The sequence below is a fragment of the Bombina bombina genome, chromosome 4, assembly GCF_027579735.1.
Source record: "Bombina bombina isolate aBomBom1 chromosome 4, aBomBom1.pri, whole genome shotgun sequence".
NCBI classification, from domain to species: Eukaryota; Metazoa; Chordata; class Amphibia; order Anura; family Bombinatoridae; genus Bombina; species Bombina bombina.
In genome coordinates this window covers 1,090,492,434-1,090,507,795 of record NC_069502.1, presented here as the reverse complement: position 1 = coordinate 1,090,507,795, position 15,362 = coordinate 1,090,492,434, and the positions used below count along the sequence as shown (strand labels likewise).

Below are 15,362 nucleotides of genomic sequence, written 5' to 3'. Positions count from 1 at the left end.
CAACTTGTAGATGGGGTTTTAGCTGATACAGGGAACACCTACAGCTCTGCTTCCAATTACAACTGCTAGTGCACACTGTTTGTATGTCTCTTATACAAAGATAGATTGAGTTGATGTATAGTCGTCTTATTAAATAGTGATTATTGGCGAGATTAGTTTATCATAGAGTGGATGAAGCTACTGGACACTAAAGCTCCCTCTACAGGTTGCTTATATAAAATTGCTACACATTGCTTCCAGCCAATCAGAAGCTGTGTCAAAATGATTGCATGGCAGCATTTGGATATGACAGATTGTTTTTAGCACAGTGGTTAGATAACATCATTTATGTAAGAACTTACCTGATAAATTCATTTCTTTCATATTAGCAAGAGTCCATGAGCTAGTGACGTATGGGATATACATTCCTACCAGGAGGGGCAAAGTTTCCCAAACCTCAAAATGCCTATAAATACACCCCTCACCACACCCACAAATCAGTTTAACGTATAGCCAAGAAGTGGGGTGATAAGAAAAAAAGTGCGAAAGCATAAAAAATAAGGAATTGGAATAATTGTGCTTTATACAAAAAAATCAAAACCACCACAAAAAAAGGGTGGGCCTCATGGACTCTTGCTAATATGAAAGAAATGAATTTATCAGGTAAGTTCTTACATAAATTATGTTTTCTTTCATGTAATTAGCAAGAGTCCATGAGCTAGTGACGTATGGGATGATTACCCAAGATGTGGATCTTCCACGCAAGAGTCACTAGAGAGGGAGGGATAAAATAAAGACAGCCAACTCCGCTGAAAATAATCCACACCCAAAATAAAGTTTAAATCTTATAATGAAAAAAACTGAAATTATAAGCAGAAGAATCAAACTGAAACAGCTGCCTGAAGTACTTTTCTACCAAAAACTGCTTCAGAAGAAGAAAATACATCAAAATGGTAAAATTTAGTAAAAGTATGCAAAGAAGACCAAGTTGCTGCTTTGCAAATCTGATCAACCGAAGCTTCATTCCTAAATGCCCAGGAAGTAGAAACTGACCTAGTAGAATGAGCTGTAATCCTTTGAGGCAGAGTTTTACCCGACTCAACATAAGCATGATGAATTAAAGATTTCAACCAAGATGCTAAAGAAATGGCAGAGGCCTTCTGACCTTTCCTAGAACCGGAAAAGATAACAAATAGACTAGAAGTCTTTCGGAAATTCTTAGTAGCTTCAACATAATATTTCAAAGCTCTAACTACATCCAAAGAATGGAATGATCTCTCCTTAGAATTCTTAGGATTAGGACATAATGAAGGAACCACAATTTCTCTACTAATGTTGTTAGAATTCACAACCTTAGGTAAAAATTGAAAAGAAGTTCGCAACACTGCCTTATCCTGATGAAAAATCAGAAAAGGAGACTCACAAGAAAGAGCAGATAATTCAGAAACTCTTCTAGCAGAAGAGATGGCCAAAAGAAACAAAACTTTCCAAGAAAGTAATTTAATGTCTAATGAATGCATAGGTTCAAACGGAGGAGCTTGAAGAGCCCCCAGAACCAAATTCAAACTCCAAGGAGGAGAAATTGACTTAATGACAGGTTTTATACGAACCAAAGCTTGTACAAAACAATGAATATCAGGAAGATTAGCAATCTTTCTATGAAAAAGAACAGAAAGAGCAGAGATTTGTCCTTTCAAGGAACTTGCAGACAAACCTTTATCCAAACCATCCTGAAGAAACTGTAAAATTCTCGGAATTCTAAAAGAATGCCAGGAAAAGTGATGAGAAAGACACCAAGAAATGTAAGTCTTCCAGACTCTATAATATATCTCCCTAGATACAGATTTACGAGCCTGTAACATAGTATTAATCACAGAGTCAGAGAAACCTCTTTGACTAAGAATCAAGCGTTCAATCTCCATACCTTTAAATTTAAGGATTTGAGATCCTGATGGAAAAAAGGACCTTGCGACAGAAGGTCTAGTCTTAACGGAAGAGTCCACGGTTGGCAAGAGGCCATCCGGACAAGATCCGCATACCAAAACCTGTGACGCCATGCTGGAGCCACCAGCAGAACAAACGAGCATTCCTTCAGAATCTTGGAGATTACTCTTGGAAGAAGAACTAGAGGCGGAAAGATATAGGCAGGATGATACTTCCAAGGAAGTGACAATGCATCCACTGCTTCCGCTTGAGGATCCCTGGATCTGGACAGATACCTCGGAAGTTTCTTGTTTAGATGAGAAGCCATCAGATCTATTTCTGGAAGTCCCCACATTTGAACGATCTGAAGAAATACCTCTGGGTGAAGAGACCATTCGCCCGGATGTAACGTTTGGCGACTGAGATAATCCGCTTCCCAATTGTCTATACCTGGGATATGAACCGCAGAAACTAGACAGGAGCTGGATTCCGCCCATACCAGTATTCGAGATACTTCTTTCATAGCCAGAGGACTGTGACTCCCTCCTTGATGATTGATGTATGCCACAGTTGTGACATTGTCAGAGACCCCCAAACAGCTCCCCAACCTGTCAGACTTGCATCTGTTGAAATTACAGTCCAGGTCGGAAGAACAAAAGAAGCCCCCTGAACTAAACAATGGTGATCTGTCCACCACGTCAGAGAGTGTCGTACAATCGGTTTTAAAGATATTAATTGAGATATCTTTGTGTAATCCCTGCACCACTGGTTCAGCATACAGAGCTGAAGAGGTCGCATGTGAAAACGAGCAAAGGGGATCGCATCCGATGCAGCAGTCATAAGACCTAGAATTTCCATGCATAAGGCTACCGAAGGGAATGATTTTGATTGAAGGTTTCGACAAGCTGAGATCAATTTTAGACGTCTCTTGTCTGTCAAAGACAGAGTCATGGACACTGAATCTATCTGGAAACCTTAAAAGGTAACCCTTGTTTGAGGAATCAATGAACTTTTCGGTAAATTGATCCTCCAACCATGATCTTGAAGAAACAACACAAGTCGATTCGTATGAGATTCTGCTAAATGTGAAGACTGAGCAAGTACCAAGATATCGTCCAAATAAGGAAATACCACAATACCCAGTTCTCTGATTACAGACAGAAGGGCACCGAGAACCTTTATAAAAATCCTTGGAGCTGTTGCTAGGCCAAACGGCAGAGCCACAAAATGGTAATGCTTGTCTAGGAAAGAGAATCTCAGAAACTGATAGTGATCTGGATGAATCGGAATATGCAGATATGCATCCTGTAAATCTATTGTGGACATATAATGCCCTTGCTGAACAAAAGGCAGAATAGTCCTTATAGTTACCATTTTGAATGTTGGTATTCTTACATAACGATTCAATATTTTTAGATCCAGAACTGGTCTGAAGGAATTCTCCTTCTTTGGTACAATGAAGAGATTTGAATAAAACGCCAGCCCCTGTTCCAGAACTGGAACTGGCATAATTACTCCAGCCAACTCTAGATCTGAGACACATTTCAGAAATGCTTGAGCCTTTGCTGGATTTACTGGGACACAGGAAAGAAAACATCTCTTTGCAGGAGGCCTTATCTTGAAGCCAATTCTGTACCCTTCTGAAACAATGTTTTGAATCCAAAGATTGTGAATTGAATTGATCCAAATTTGTTTGAAAAATCGTAATCTGCCCCCTACCAGCTGGGCTGGAATGAGGGCCGCACCTTCATGTGGACTTGGGAGCTGGTTTTGGTTTTCTAAAAGGCTTGGACTTATTCCAGACTGGAGATGGTTTCCAAACTGATACCGCTCCTGAGGGCGAAGGATCAGGCTTTTGTTCCTTATTGTGACGAAAGGAACGAAAACGATTATTAGACCTAAATTTACCTTTAGATTTTTTATCCTGTGGTAAAAAAGTTCCTTTCCCTCCAGTAACAGTTGAGATAATAGAATCCAACTGAGAACCAAATAATTTATTACCCTGGAAAGAAAGGGAAAGCAAAGTTGACTTAGAAGACATATCAGCATTCCAAGTTTTAAGCCATAAAGCTCTTCTAGCTAAAATAGCTAGAGACATATACCGGACATCAACTCTAATGATATCAAAGATGGCATCACAAATAAAGTTATTAGCATGTTGAAGAAGATTAACAATGCTATGAGAGTTATGATCTGTTACTTGTTGCGCTAAAGCTTCTAACCAAAAAGTTGAAGCTGCAGCAACATCCGCTAAAGATATAGCAGGTCTAAGAAGATTACCTGAACATAAGTAAGCTTTTCTTAGAAAGGATTCAATCTTCCTATCTAAAGGATCCTTAAAGGAAGTACTATCTGCCGTAGGAATAGTAGTACGTTTAGCAAGAGTAGAGACACCCCCATCAACCTTAGGGATTTTGTCCCAAAATTCTAATCTGTCAGATGGCACAGGATATAATTGCTTAAAACGTTTAGAAGGAGTAAATGAATTACCCAAATTATTCCATTCCCTGGAGATTACTTCAGAAATAGCATCAGGGACAGGAAAAACTTCCGGAATAACTACAGGAGATTTAAAAACCTTATTTAAACGTTTAGATTTAGTATCAAGAGGACCAGAATCCTCTATTTCTAATGCAATTAAGACTTCTTTAAGTAAAGAACAAATAAATTCCATTTTGAATAAATATGAAGATTTATCAGCATCAACCTCTGAGACAGAATCCTCTGAACCAGAGGAACCACTATCAGAATCAGAATGATGATGTTCATTTAAAAATTCATCTGAAAAATGAGAAGTTTTAAAAGACCTTTTACGTTTACTAGAAGGGGGAATAACAGACATAGCCTTCTTAATAGATTTAGAAACAAAATATCTTATGTTAACAGGAACACTCTGAGTATTAGATGTTAATGGAACCACAACAGGTAATGTAACATTACTAAAGGAAATATTATCTGCATTAACAAGTTTGTCATGACATTCATTACAAACAACAGCTGGAGGAACAGATACCACAAGTTTACAACAGATACACTTAACTTTGGTAGATCCAGCACCAGGCAGCGTTTTTCCAGAAGTATCTTCTGACTCAGTGTCAATCTGGGACATCTTGCAATATGTAATAGAAAAAACAACATATAAAGCAAAATTGATCAAATTCCTTAAATGACAGTTTCAGGAATGGGAAAAAATGCCAGTGAACAAGCTTCTAGCAACCAGAAGCAATAAATAATGAGACTTAAATAATGTGGAGACAAAAGTGACGCCCATATTTTTTAGCGCCAAAAAAAGACGCCCACATTATTTGGCGCCTAAATGCTTTTGGCGCCAAAAATGACACCACATCCGGAACGCCGACACTTTTGGCGCAAAAAACGTCAAAAATGACGCAACTTCTGGCGACACGTATGACGCCGGAAACAGAAAAAACTTTTTGCGCCAAAAAAGTCCGCGCCAAGAATGACGCAATAAAATGAAGCATTTTCAGCCCCCGCGAGCCTAACAGCCCATAGGAAAAAAAGTAAAATTTTAAGGTAAGAAAAAAAAAATTTATTTATTCATATGCATTATCCCAAATATGAAACTGACTGTCTGAAATAAGGAATGTTTGAACATCCTGAGTCAAGGCAAATAAATGTTTGAATACATATATTTAGAACTTTATATAAAAGTGCCCAACCATAGCTTAGAGTGTCACAGAAAATAAGACTTACTTACCCCAGGACACTCATCTACATGTAGTAGAAAGCCAAACCAGTACTGAAACGAGAATCAGTAGAGGTAATGGTATATATAAGAGTATATCGTCGATCTGAAAAGGGAGGTAAGAGATGAATCTCTACGACCGATAACAGAGAACCTATGAAATAGACCCCGTAGAAGGAGATCATTGAATTCAAATAGGCAATACTCTCCTCACATCCCTCTGACATTCACTGCACGCTGAGAGGAAAACCGGGCTCCAACCTGCTGCGGAGCGCATATCAACGTAGAATCTAGCACAAACTTACTTCACCACCTCCATAGGAGGCAAAGTTTGTAAAACTGATTTGTGGGTGTGGTGAGGGGTGTATTTATAGGCATTTTGAGGTTTGGGAAACTTTGCCCCTCCTGGTAGGAATGTATATCCCATACGTCACTAGCTCATGGACTCTTGCTAATTACATGAAAGAAATTAGTTTTGTTAGAACCACCCTACTCCATAGCCGAAACATTTTTAAAGTTATCACCAGCATTTCAGAAGGAAAGTTGTGTACAGGGCTGACCTAGGAAATCTTTAAGAACGTCGTCCGAGCCCAAGCACCACTAGTAATGAGAACGTCCTGCTGTGCCAGGGACGGATATTGAATGGGGTAAGCAGCGATAAACATTCATTAGCATTATATTGTGTGTTTTTTCAATTAGGATACATTAACAAGATTTAGACTTACCTCTTAAACCCAGAAATGAGACTACCTCTAAAATTAGTCAAATCGACAGGGGAAGTATCTGCAGACGATACTGTAAAGTAAATCAAATATACTCAGTAAAAAGTATTTTACATTCATAAACTACAATTATTACAGATAGTAGCACAGCCACAATTTACAAGAACATTTCAGTGATATGATAAAGTTTAAAATTCATCATTTTCAATTCCCTTTGAGAGCTGAATTACAGAGAATTCATTAAAATATCCATGTTTCTTTTTTGAATGCTTTAAAAAATTTTAACAGGTGTATAATATGTATTAATACTTTCCCCTTCTGGTGAACCGCAGCCGTCCCACAGTCTCTCCCAAGGTCTGTGTGAATAGATCAGGTGTGCTAGCTGGAGGCGCTGGTTCAGCTTGAATCAGTCGTTGGTATCTTCGTTTCGTTCCTCGGTTGTATAACTAGTGTATATTGCAGGTTACCGGCTCCTTCCCAATATGAAAAGACAATATCACAGATTCAGTAAAAAAGTTTGTCTTTATTTGGCTCAAAGCAAAAGCGTTTCAACGGTCCCAGCCGTCTTTCTCAAGAGCAATACAAGTGCTTTACAAACCAAAGCATGGTTTTTATTGCTCTTGAGAAAGACGGCTGGGACCGTTGAAACGCTTTTGCGTAGAGCCAAATAAAGACAAACTTTTTTACTGAATCTGTGATATTGTCTTTTCATATTGGGAAGGAGCCAGTAACCTGCAATATACACTAGTTATACAACCGAGGAAGGAAAGGAAGATACCAACGACTGATACAAGCTGAACCAGCGCCTCCAGCTAGCACACCTGATTTAAAAATTGTTCTATTCTTGTTATGGACATTATCTTAAAAAAACCAGTCTGATCCCAAGTGTCTGTTGTCTAAAGGGAGAAAAACACATGTGCTAACTTAATGCAGGTATTAGTTAAAGGGATATGAAAGACACTAATAAACTTGCATGATTCGGACAGACCGTGTAATTTTAAGACTTTTCAAAATTCACTTCAGTTCCACCAAGGAACTCTGTGTTTAACTCTGGCGCTGTAATGCTTGTGGAGGTTAAATGGAAAGTCTACACCAAAATTGTTATTGTATAAAAAGTTAGATAACGCCTTTACTACCGATTCCCCAGCTTTGCACAACCAACATTGTTGTATTAATATACTTTATAATATTTAAATCTCTCATGTTCTGCCCGTTTCTAAGACCCTACAGACAGCCTCTCATCACATGCATTTTATTAGCTTTTCACAACATAGCACTGATAAGTTATGTGTGTGCCATATAGATAACATTGTGCAGGACACCGCACTAATTGGCTAAAATGCAAGTCAACAGATAAATTAATAGCCCTGAAATAAGGTGGCAGTCTGCAGAGGCTTAGATAGAAGGTAATCACAGAGATAAAAGTATATAAATATAACCGTGTTGGTTATACAAAACTGGGGAATGGGTAATAAAGGGATTATCTATTGTTTTAAACAATAAAAATTTGGAGTAGGCTGTCCCTTTAGACACAGTTGGTGATTGGAGGGATCAACTGCTGCTACCAATCGGCTCACGAATCAGAGCATGTAATTTTCAAAACTACAATAGCCCTAATTCATTTTCCGTCAGCATAACAGGACAATGTCAAGTAGTATCTCCATTGGCAAGCATAGATGCTTGGAATTGCTGTTCAACTGGGAAAGAAAGTACAGTTACAAAAGGCATCTAAAATAGAAACCAATTAAAATACAACTTTTCCACTCAATACATTGTTCTAAGTGTGCAAACTGTAATACATATACCTGTACAATACATTAAAGTGAATGTAAAGTTTCATGAATGAGTGCCCGTTTTTTAAAATTACTGTTAAAAACAGTTGCATATTCATTAAACTTTACATTGCAGCGTTTTTGTTTTTTTTTTGTTTTTTTTTAAATACTTACCTTTTTCTTTAGGAAACCCAGACCGGCGATCTTCCACCCACTTCTCATGCTGATAACGATGATGAAACGGCTTCCTCCAAATGTTGCATGGTCTCACGAGATGGACACCTTCCGGGGTGCACGCCATGATTGGAGGAAGCCGGGTCCATCATTGATGATGAAAGTACAGAGGAGCTGCGGGCGGAGTATCGCCGGTCTCTGTTTCATAGAAAAAAATCTAAGGATTAAAAAAAAAACAACGCTGCATTGTAAAGTTTAATGAGTGAAAGTGTCCCTGTTTTTAATAGTATTTAAAAAAAAAAAATCGGGCACTCATTAATTCAACTTTTCATTCCAAGTTTCTCTTATCCAAGCAATGGGACTAGTCTTAAAATGACATGCTCTGACAGATTATAGCATGCTATTTATTTTCTTAAACTTTTCTACTGCTACGCATAATTAAAGTATAAATATTTCCTTAAAGGGACACTCAGGTTTTATTACATTTTCATGATTCTGATACAGCATGTAATTTTAAACAACTTTCCAATTTACTTCCATAAAAAAAAATGTGCACAGTCTTTTATATTTACATTTTTTTGAGTCACCAACTCCTACTGAGCATGTGCAAGAACTCAGACTATACGTATATGCATTTGTGATTGGCTGATTGCTATCACATGGTACAGGGGGAGTGGAAATATACATAACTTTGAAATGTGTTAAAAAAGAATCTACTACTCATTTGAAATTCAGAGTAAATGCTATTGTATTGTCTTGTTATCTTGCATCCGTTGATTATGCAAATCTGCTGTGTTTACTGGTCCTTTAACAACATCAAAGCATACACACACAGTAAACATTAAAAAAAAAAAAAAAAAAAAAATTACTTACATAGAGAGTACACATTTTCAAGATTTCCTTGTGATGCTTCATTACGGAGTTCTGACAAAAGAAACCAGTTGGCATTAAATGGGCAGCCACTTTCCTGGGAAAAAGAGGAAAATTATTTCACAGTTGGAATAAGTGAAATTTATGGATTTTCCATATAACTAGCTCTTGAATAGGAAAAAGAGTTTGCAAGATAATTAGAATTATGCTATGAAAAAAAAAATCAAATTTGCTCATATGTTAAATTAAATTATATATCATATGAAGGCCTGTCCAAGTACACCTTGTTTGTGTTCGTCTCTTGCCTATTTGGTTTCCCAGACATTACACTCATTCACATTTCTAAATCCAAACACTTCTACCTACCTGATAGGCAAATGGAAATATTGCCATTAGTTACTGAATATACCAGGTAAGTAGAAAATATATTAATCATAACAATCTAGTGATTTACTCATGGTGAACAGAATTTCCATTAAAGGGATACTAAACCCATTTTTTTTTCCTTTCATGATTCGGATAGAGCATGCAATTTTAAGCAACTTTCTAAGTTACTCCTATTATCGATTTCTCCTCGTTCTCTTGCTATCTTTATTTGAAAAAGCAGGACTCAAAGATAAAGAGCCGGCCCAATTTTGGTTCAGTAGCCCAGGTACATTCTTGCTTTTCAAATAACGATAGCAAGAGAATAAAGAAAAATTGATAATAGGAGTAAATTAGAAAGTTGCTTAAAATTGCATGCTCTATCTGAACCATTAAAGAAAAAAACAAATTATGCTTACCAGATAATTTAATTTCCTTCTGTATAAGGAGTCCATGGCATCATTCCTCACTGTTGCGAAATACTGAACCTGGCCACCAGGAGGAGGCAAAGACACCCCATCCAAAGGCTTAAATACCCCTCCCACTTCTCCCATCCCCCAGTCATTCTGCCGAGAAAACAAGGCACAGTAAGAGAAACATCAGGGTATAAATTGTGCTAGAATTAAAATATATAATTTAGAGGGCCGCCCACAGACGAGGGCCGTGGACTTTACTTATACAGAAGGAAAAAATTATCTGGTAAGCATAATTTATGTCTTCCTACTTAATAAAAGGAGAGTCCACGGCATCATTCCTTACTGTTGGGAAACTTATACCCAAGCTCTAAGAGGACACTGAATGATAATGGGAGGGAAAAAAAGAGAGGCGGACCCTAATCTAAGGGCACCACAGCCTGCAAAACCCTTTCTCCCGAAAGCTGCTTCAGCCGAAGCAAAAACATCAAACTTGTAAAATTTAGAAAAAGTGTGTAAGGAGGACCAGGTAGCCGCCTTACAAATCTGATCCATAGAGGTCTCGTTCCTAAAGGCCCAAGAGGAAGCAACTGCTCTAGTAGAATGATCTGTAATCCTCTGAGGAGGTTTATGTCCCTCTGTCTCATAAGCAAGGCGGATAACACTCCTTAACCAAAAAGATAAGGAAGTCGAAGAGACCTTCTGTCCCTTACGCTTCCTGGAATAGACAACAAACAAGGATGAAGTTTTTCTAAAATCCTTAGTAGCCTGAAGGTAGAACTTCAAGGCGCGAACCACGTCCAAATTATGAAGCAAACGTTCCTTTGCAGAAAAAGGATTTGGAACCACAATCTCTTGATTGATGTTGCGGTCTGACACGACCTTAGGAAGGGACCCAAACTTAGTACGTAGGACAGCCTTATCCGAATGGAACACCAGATAAGTAGGCTCACATTGCAAGGCGGTAATTTCAGATACTCTGCGCGCAGAAGCAATAGCTAGTAGAAAAAGAACCTTCCAGGACAACAATTTAATGTCAATCTCATGAATAGGCTCAAACGGAGCCAGTTACAAAACCTTAAGAACAATATTTAGACTCCAAGGAGGAGACTTAGATCTAAACACAGGTCAGATCCTAATCTGAGCCTTAACAAAGGATTGTACATCTGGAAGCTCCGATAGCCTCTTGTGCAGTAAAACAGACAGGGCAGAAATCTGTCTCCTCAGGGAACTGGCAGAAAGGCCCTTCTCCAGTCCATCCTGGAGAAAAGACAGGATCCTGGCAACCTTAACCTTATGCGAGGGAAATCCACGCTCTTCACACCAGAAGTAGTAGGTTCTCAACACCTTATGATAGATGCGACGAGTAACTGGCTTACAAGCTTGAATGAGAGTATCAATCACTCTCTCAGAAAAATCTCTCTTGGCTAGGACTAAGCATTCAATCTCCACGCAGTCAGTCTCAGAGAATCTAGATTTTGATGAACAAAGGGACCTTGTTCCAGCAGTTCCCTGCGACAAGATAACTTCCACGGAGAAGATGACATCCTCACCAGATCCGCGAACCACATCCTTCGCAGCCACGATGGAGCAATCAGTATCACTGCCTGCTCCTGCTTGATGCGGGGCACTACACGAGGAAGAAGTGTTAACGGCGGGAAAAGGTAAATTAGACTGAACCTCCAAGGCACTGCTAATGCATCTATTAGCTCCTCCTGAGGATCCCTGGACCTCGACCCATATCTGGGTAGCTTGGTATTGAGACAAGACACCATGAGATCTATCTCCGCCCCCACTTGTTGAATATCTCCGCAAACACTTTGGAATGGAGAGACCATTTCCCCGGATTAAAGGACTGTCTGCTGAGAAAATCCGCTTCCCAGTTGTCCACACCTGGAATTTGGATCGCTGACAGCAAACAACTGTGGGCCTCCACCCACTCCAGAATTCGAGATACCTCCCTCATTGCTAGGGAGCTTCTCGTTCCCCCCTGATGGTTGATGTAAGCCACCAAGGTTATATTGTCTGATTGGAATCTGATAAACCGGGAAGAGCCCAGAAGGGGCCAAGCCATCAGAGCATTGAAGATTGCTCAAAGTTCCAGAATGTTGATCGGGAGGGAGCGTACCTCCTGAGACCACAGGCCCTTTAAAGGGAAAGATTTTATTTTGTCCAGGCCTGGACTCCATTATCTCCACGGTGACAGGGGGCAAGGGTACCTTCCTACCACAGGATAAAAAGAACAAGTCTAAGGGACAAAGTTCTAATTTTTGTTTTTATAAATCCCAATGACAGCAGTCCTCCGCTAAGCCTGAGCAAACCAAGAGTACTTGGAAGCGGGCTCAGTCCTGGAGTAAATCCAAACAGAGCAAAAAGCCAGCTGAGACTAAATCGCCTTTGGGTGGATAAGACTTGAAACCTATCTTGTTTCCCTGAGCTATGACCTCCAGGACCCATGGATCCTGCACGTCCCTGAACCAAGCGTCTCAGAGCGACAGTCTGCCCCCTACATGATCAAGAAGAGGACCGGGGACCGCCTATTCATGCCGATTTAGTCTCAGCTGGCTTTTTGCTCTGCTTGGATTTATTACAGGACTGAGCCAGCTTCCAAGTACTCTTGGCTTGCTCAGGTTTAGCGGAGGACTGCTGTCATTGGGATTTATAAAAACGAAAATTACAACTTTGTCCCTTAGACTAGTTCTTTTTATCCTGTGGTAGGAAGGTACCCTTGCCCACTGTCACCGTGGAGATAATGGAGTCCAGGCCTGGACCAAATAAAATCTTTCCCTTAAAAGGGAGGGATAGAAGTCTGGACTTAGAAGTCATGTCAGCAGACCAGGACTTCAGCCAGAGCGCCCAACAGGTCTGAATTGAAAAACCACACACCTTCAAATTTAGGCCAACAATCTGCATGTTTACGTCACATATAATAGAAATTAGCAATTCTCAATGCTTTCATTCTTTCCTGAATATCGTCGAGGGGGACCCTCCACCTCGATCAATTCCGATAAGGAGTCGCACCAGTAGGTTGCTGCTCCAGGAAACCGAAGCAACAGCCGCTTCCGGTTGAAACAAGTATCTTGTATGTTGGAATATCTTATACATCGGCTCTCTGAACAACGAGCTATCCTCAAGCTGGATAGTAGAACATTTGGCAAGCGTGGAGATAGCGCCATCCACCTTAGGGACAGAACCCCACAACCCAATTGAGAGTCCGGGACCGGGAATAATTTTTTAATGGAAGATGAAGGGGAAAAGGAAGATCCAATTCTGTCCCATTCGTTCTTAATAATGCTTGCCATCTTTACAGGCACAAGAACAGTTAAAGGCACCACCCTGTCTTCGTAAACTCTGTCTAATTTAGGAATAAAAGATTCATCAGGCAGCTTGGCCTCTGGAACCTCTAATGTAGACAGGACCTCTTTAAGAAGAAAACGTAAGTGTTCAATCTTAAATCTAAAGGCTGGTTCCTCTGCAGCAGGAGGCTTAGAGGCAGCAGACTCCGTCCCAGAAAGTTCACCCTCTGAAGCCTTAGAGTGTGTGACTCATCCTCGGATAACTGAGTCAGAACAGATAAATCCAATAAATTACATGATGACCCCTGGAAAGGAGAGCTATGTTTAACCTTTCGCTTGCGTTTAGTAGCGTGAGGTAAAGCACTGAGGGCCTCAGACACCGCCATTTTTAACTGTGCAGTAAAATCTGATGGTAAAAGGATAGGATCCCTCCAGATGGAGGATCAGGCGTGCTACGAGAAGCTGCGTGTGTAGAAGGAGAGGACTGATGGGTAAGCACCTCACGGGACGGTGAGTCCTCAGAAGTGGATGGCTTAGTGGTACTAAAGGGGTTAACCTTCTTAGACCTGATAACGTTTTCAAGTTATGTGGAACATAGTTGAGAGGGCGGGCATACCAAGACCTCCTCACAATATAAACAGGTATTACTATTTGGAATAGAGGGAGTACCCTCTAAAATATATCAGAATCCTCTATAGCTTAAGCTAATGACAGTAGGACAGAGAAAATAAAACACTTCTCTGATAGCCAGCTCGGTCAGGAAAGAGGAAATGAAAGCGAGACCACTCCTCGTCACATGGTGCGTAAGGCCCTGCTATGGGAAAAAGAGTGCCAAGCTACAAGCTGTGCAGCGTTCAAAGTGAAAGTAAAAACCTGTGCTTTCCAGCCACATAACAAAACGTCTGAGCCCAATAAATCTCACACATAAAGCAGCATAAAATCAAAGCATCAAATTTGATTAACCCCCGCTGTTCAATAATCCCCCTCAGGAGATATTAACCCATGATTCTATTAAGATAAAACATAAATTGTGCTTACCTGATAATTTCATTTCCATCGAGGGGAGGAGAGTCCACGGCTTCATTCATTACTGTTGGAAACATATACCCAATCTCTAGAGGACACTGAATGAAACCGGGAGGGAAAAGGTGGACCCTAATCTGAGGGCACCACCACCCGTAAAACCTTTCTCCCCAAAACAGCTTCTGCAGAAGCAAAAACGTCAAATTTGTAAAACTTTATAAAAGTGTGTAAGAAGGACCAGTTAGCCGCCTTACAAATTTGTTCCATAGAGGCCTCATTCTTGAAGGCCGAAGATGAAGCCACAGCTCTAGGTGAATGAGCCGTGATCCTCTGAGGAGGCTTATGTCCCGCTGTCTCATAGACCAAGCGAATCAAGCTCCTCAACCAAAAGGATAAAGAAGTAGAAGAGGCTTTCTGCCCCTTGCGCTTCCCTGAATACACCACAAAAAGCGATGTAGACGGTCTGAAATCCTGCATAGCCTGAAGATAGAACTTCAGGGCACGAACCACATCCAGAATATGAAGTAACCACTCCTTATAAGAGGACAAAAGAAGGAACCACTATTTCCTGATTGATGTTACGGTTAGACACCACCTTGGGAAGAAACCCCAAACCAGTGCGAAGCACAGCCTTCTCTGCATGAAAAACCAGATAAGACGGCTCACATTGCAAGGCAGGCAGTTCAGATACTCTGCATGCCAATGCAATTGTCAAAAGGAAAAGAACCTTCCAGGACAGAATCTTAATGTCAATGGAATGCATAGGCTCAAACGGAACCCTCTGCAAAACCTTAACGACCAAGTTTAAGCTCCATAGGGGAGCAGACTGTCTAAAGACAGGCCAGATTCTAGACAGAGCCCGAACAAAGGATTGGATGTCAGGGAGCTCAGCGGGTCTCCTATGCAACAAGGCTAACAATGCCGCAATCTGTCCCAGTAAGGAACTAGCGGCAAGCCCCTTCTCCAAACCGTCTTGGAGAAAGGACAGAATCCTGGATACCTTCATCTTATGCAAAGGATATCCATGCTTCTCACACCAGGACAAATAAGTCCTCCACACCTTATGGTAGATGCGATGAGTAACTGGCTTCCTTGCCTGAATTAGAGTATCAATCGCACTT

General features: G+C 40.3%; 1 protein-coding gene across 1 annotated transcript in view; it reads right to left on the bottom strand.

The window, feature by feature from the left end:
- Positions 1-15,362, bottom strand: part of LRPPRC (leucine rich pentatricopeptide repeat containing) — a gene marked incomplete in the record, with an annotated part of 877,407 nt that overhangs the window by 646,455 nt on the left and 215,590 nt on the right. Inside the window, 2 exon segments of the mRNA XM_053712282.1 lie at positions 6,334-6,403; positions 9,150-9,243. Coding sequence (XP_053568257.1) covers positions 6,334-6,403; positions 9,150-9,243 — 164 coding nt within the window.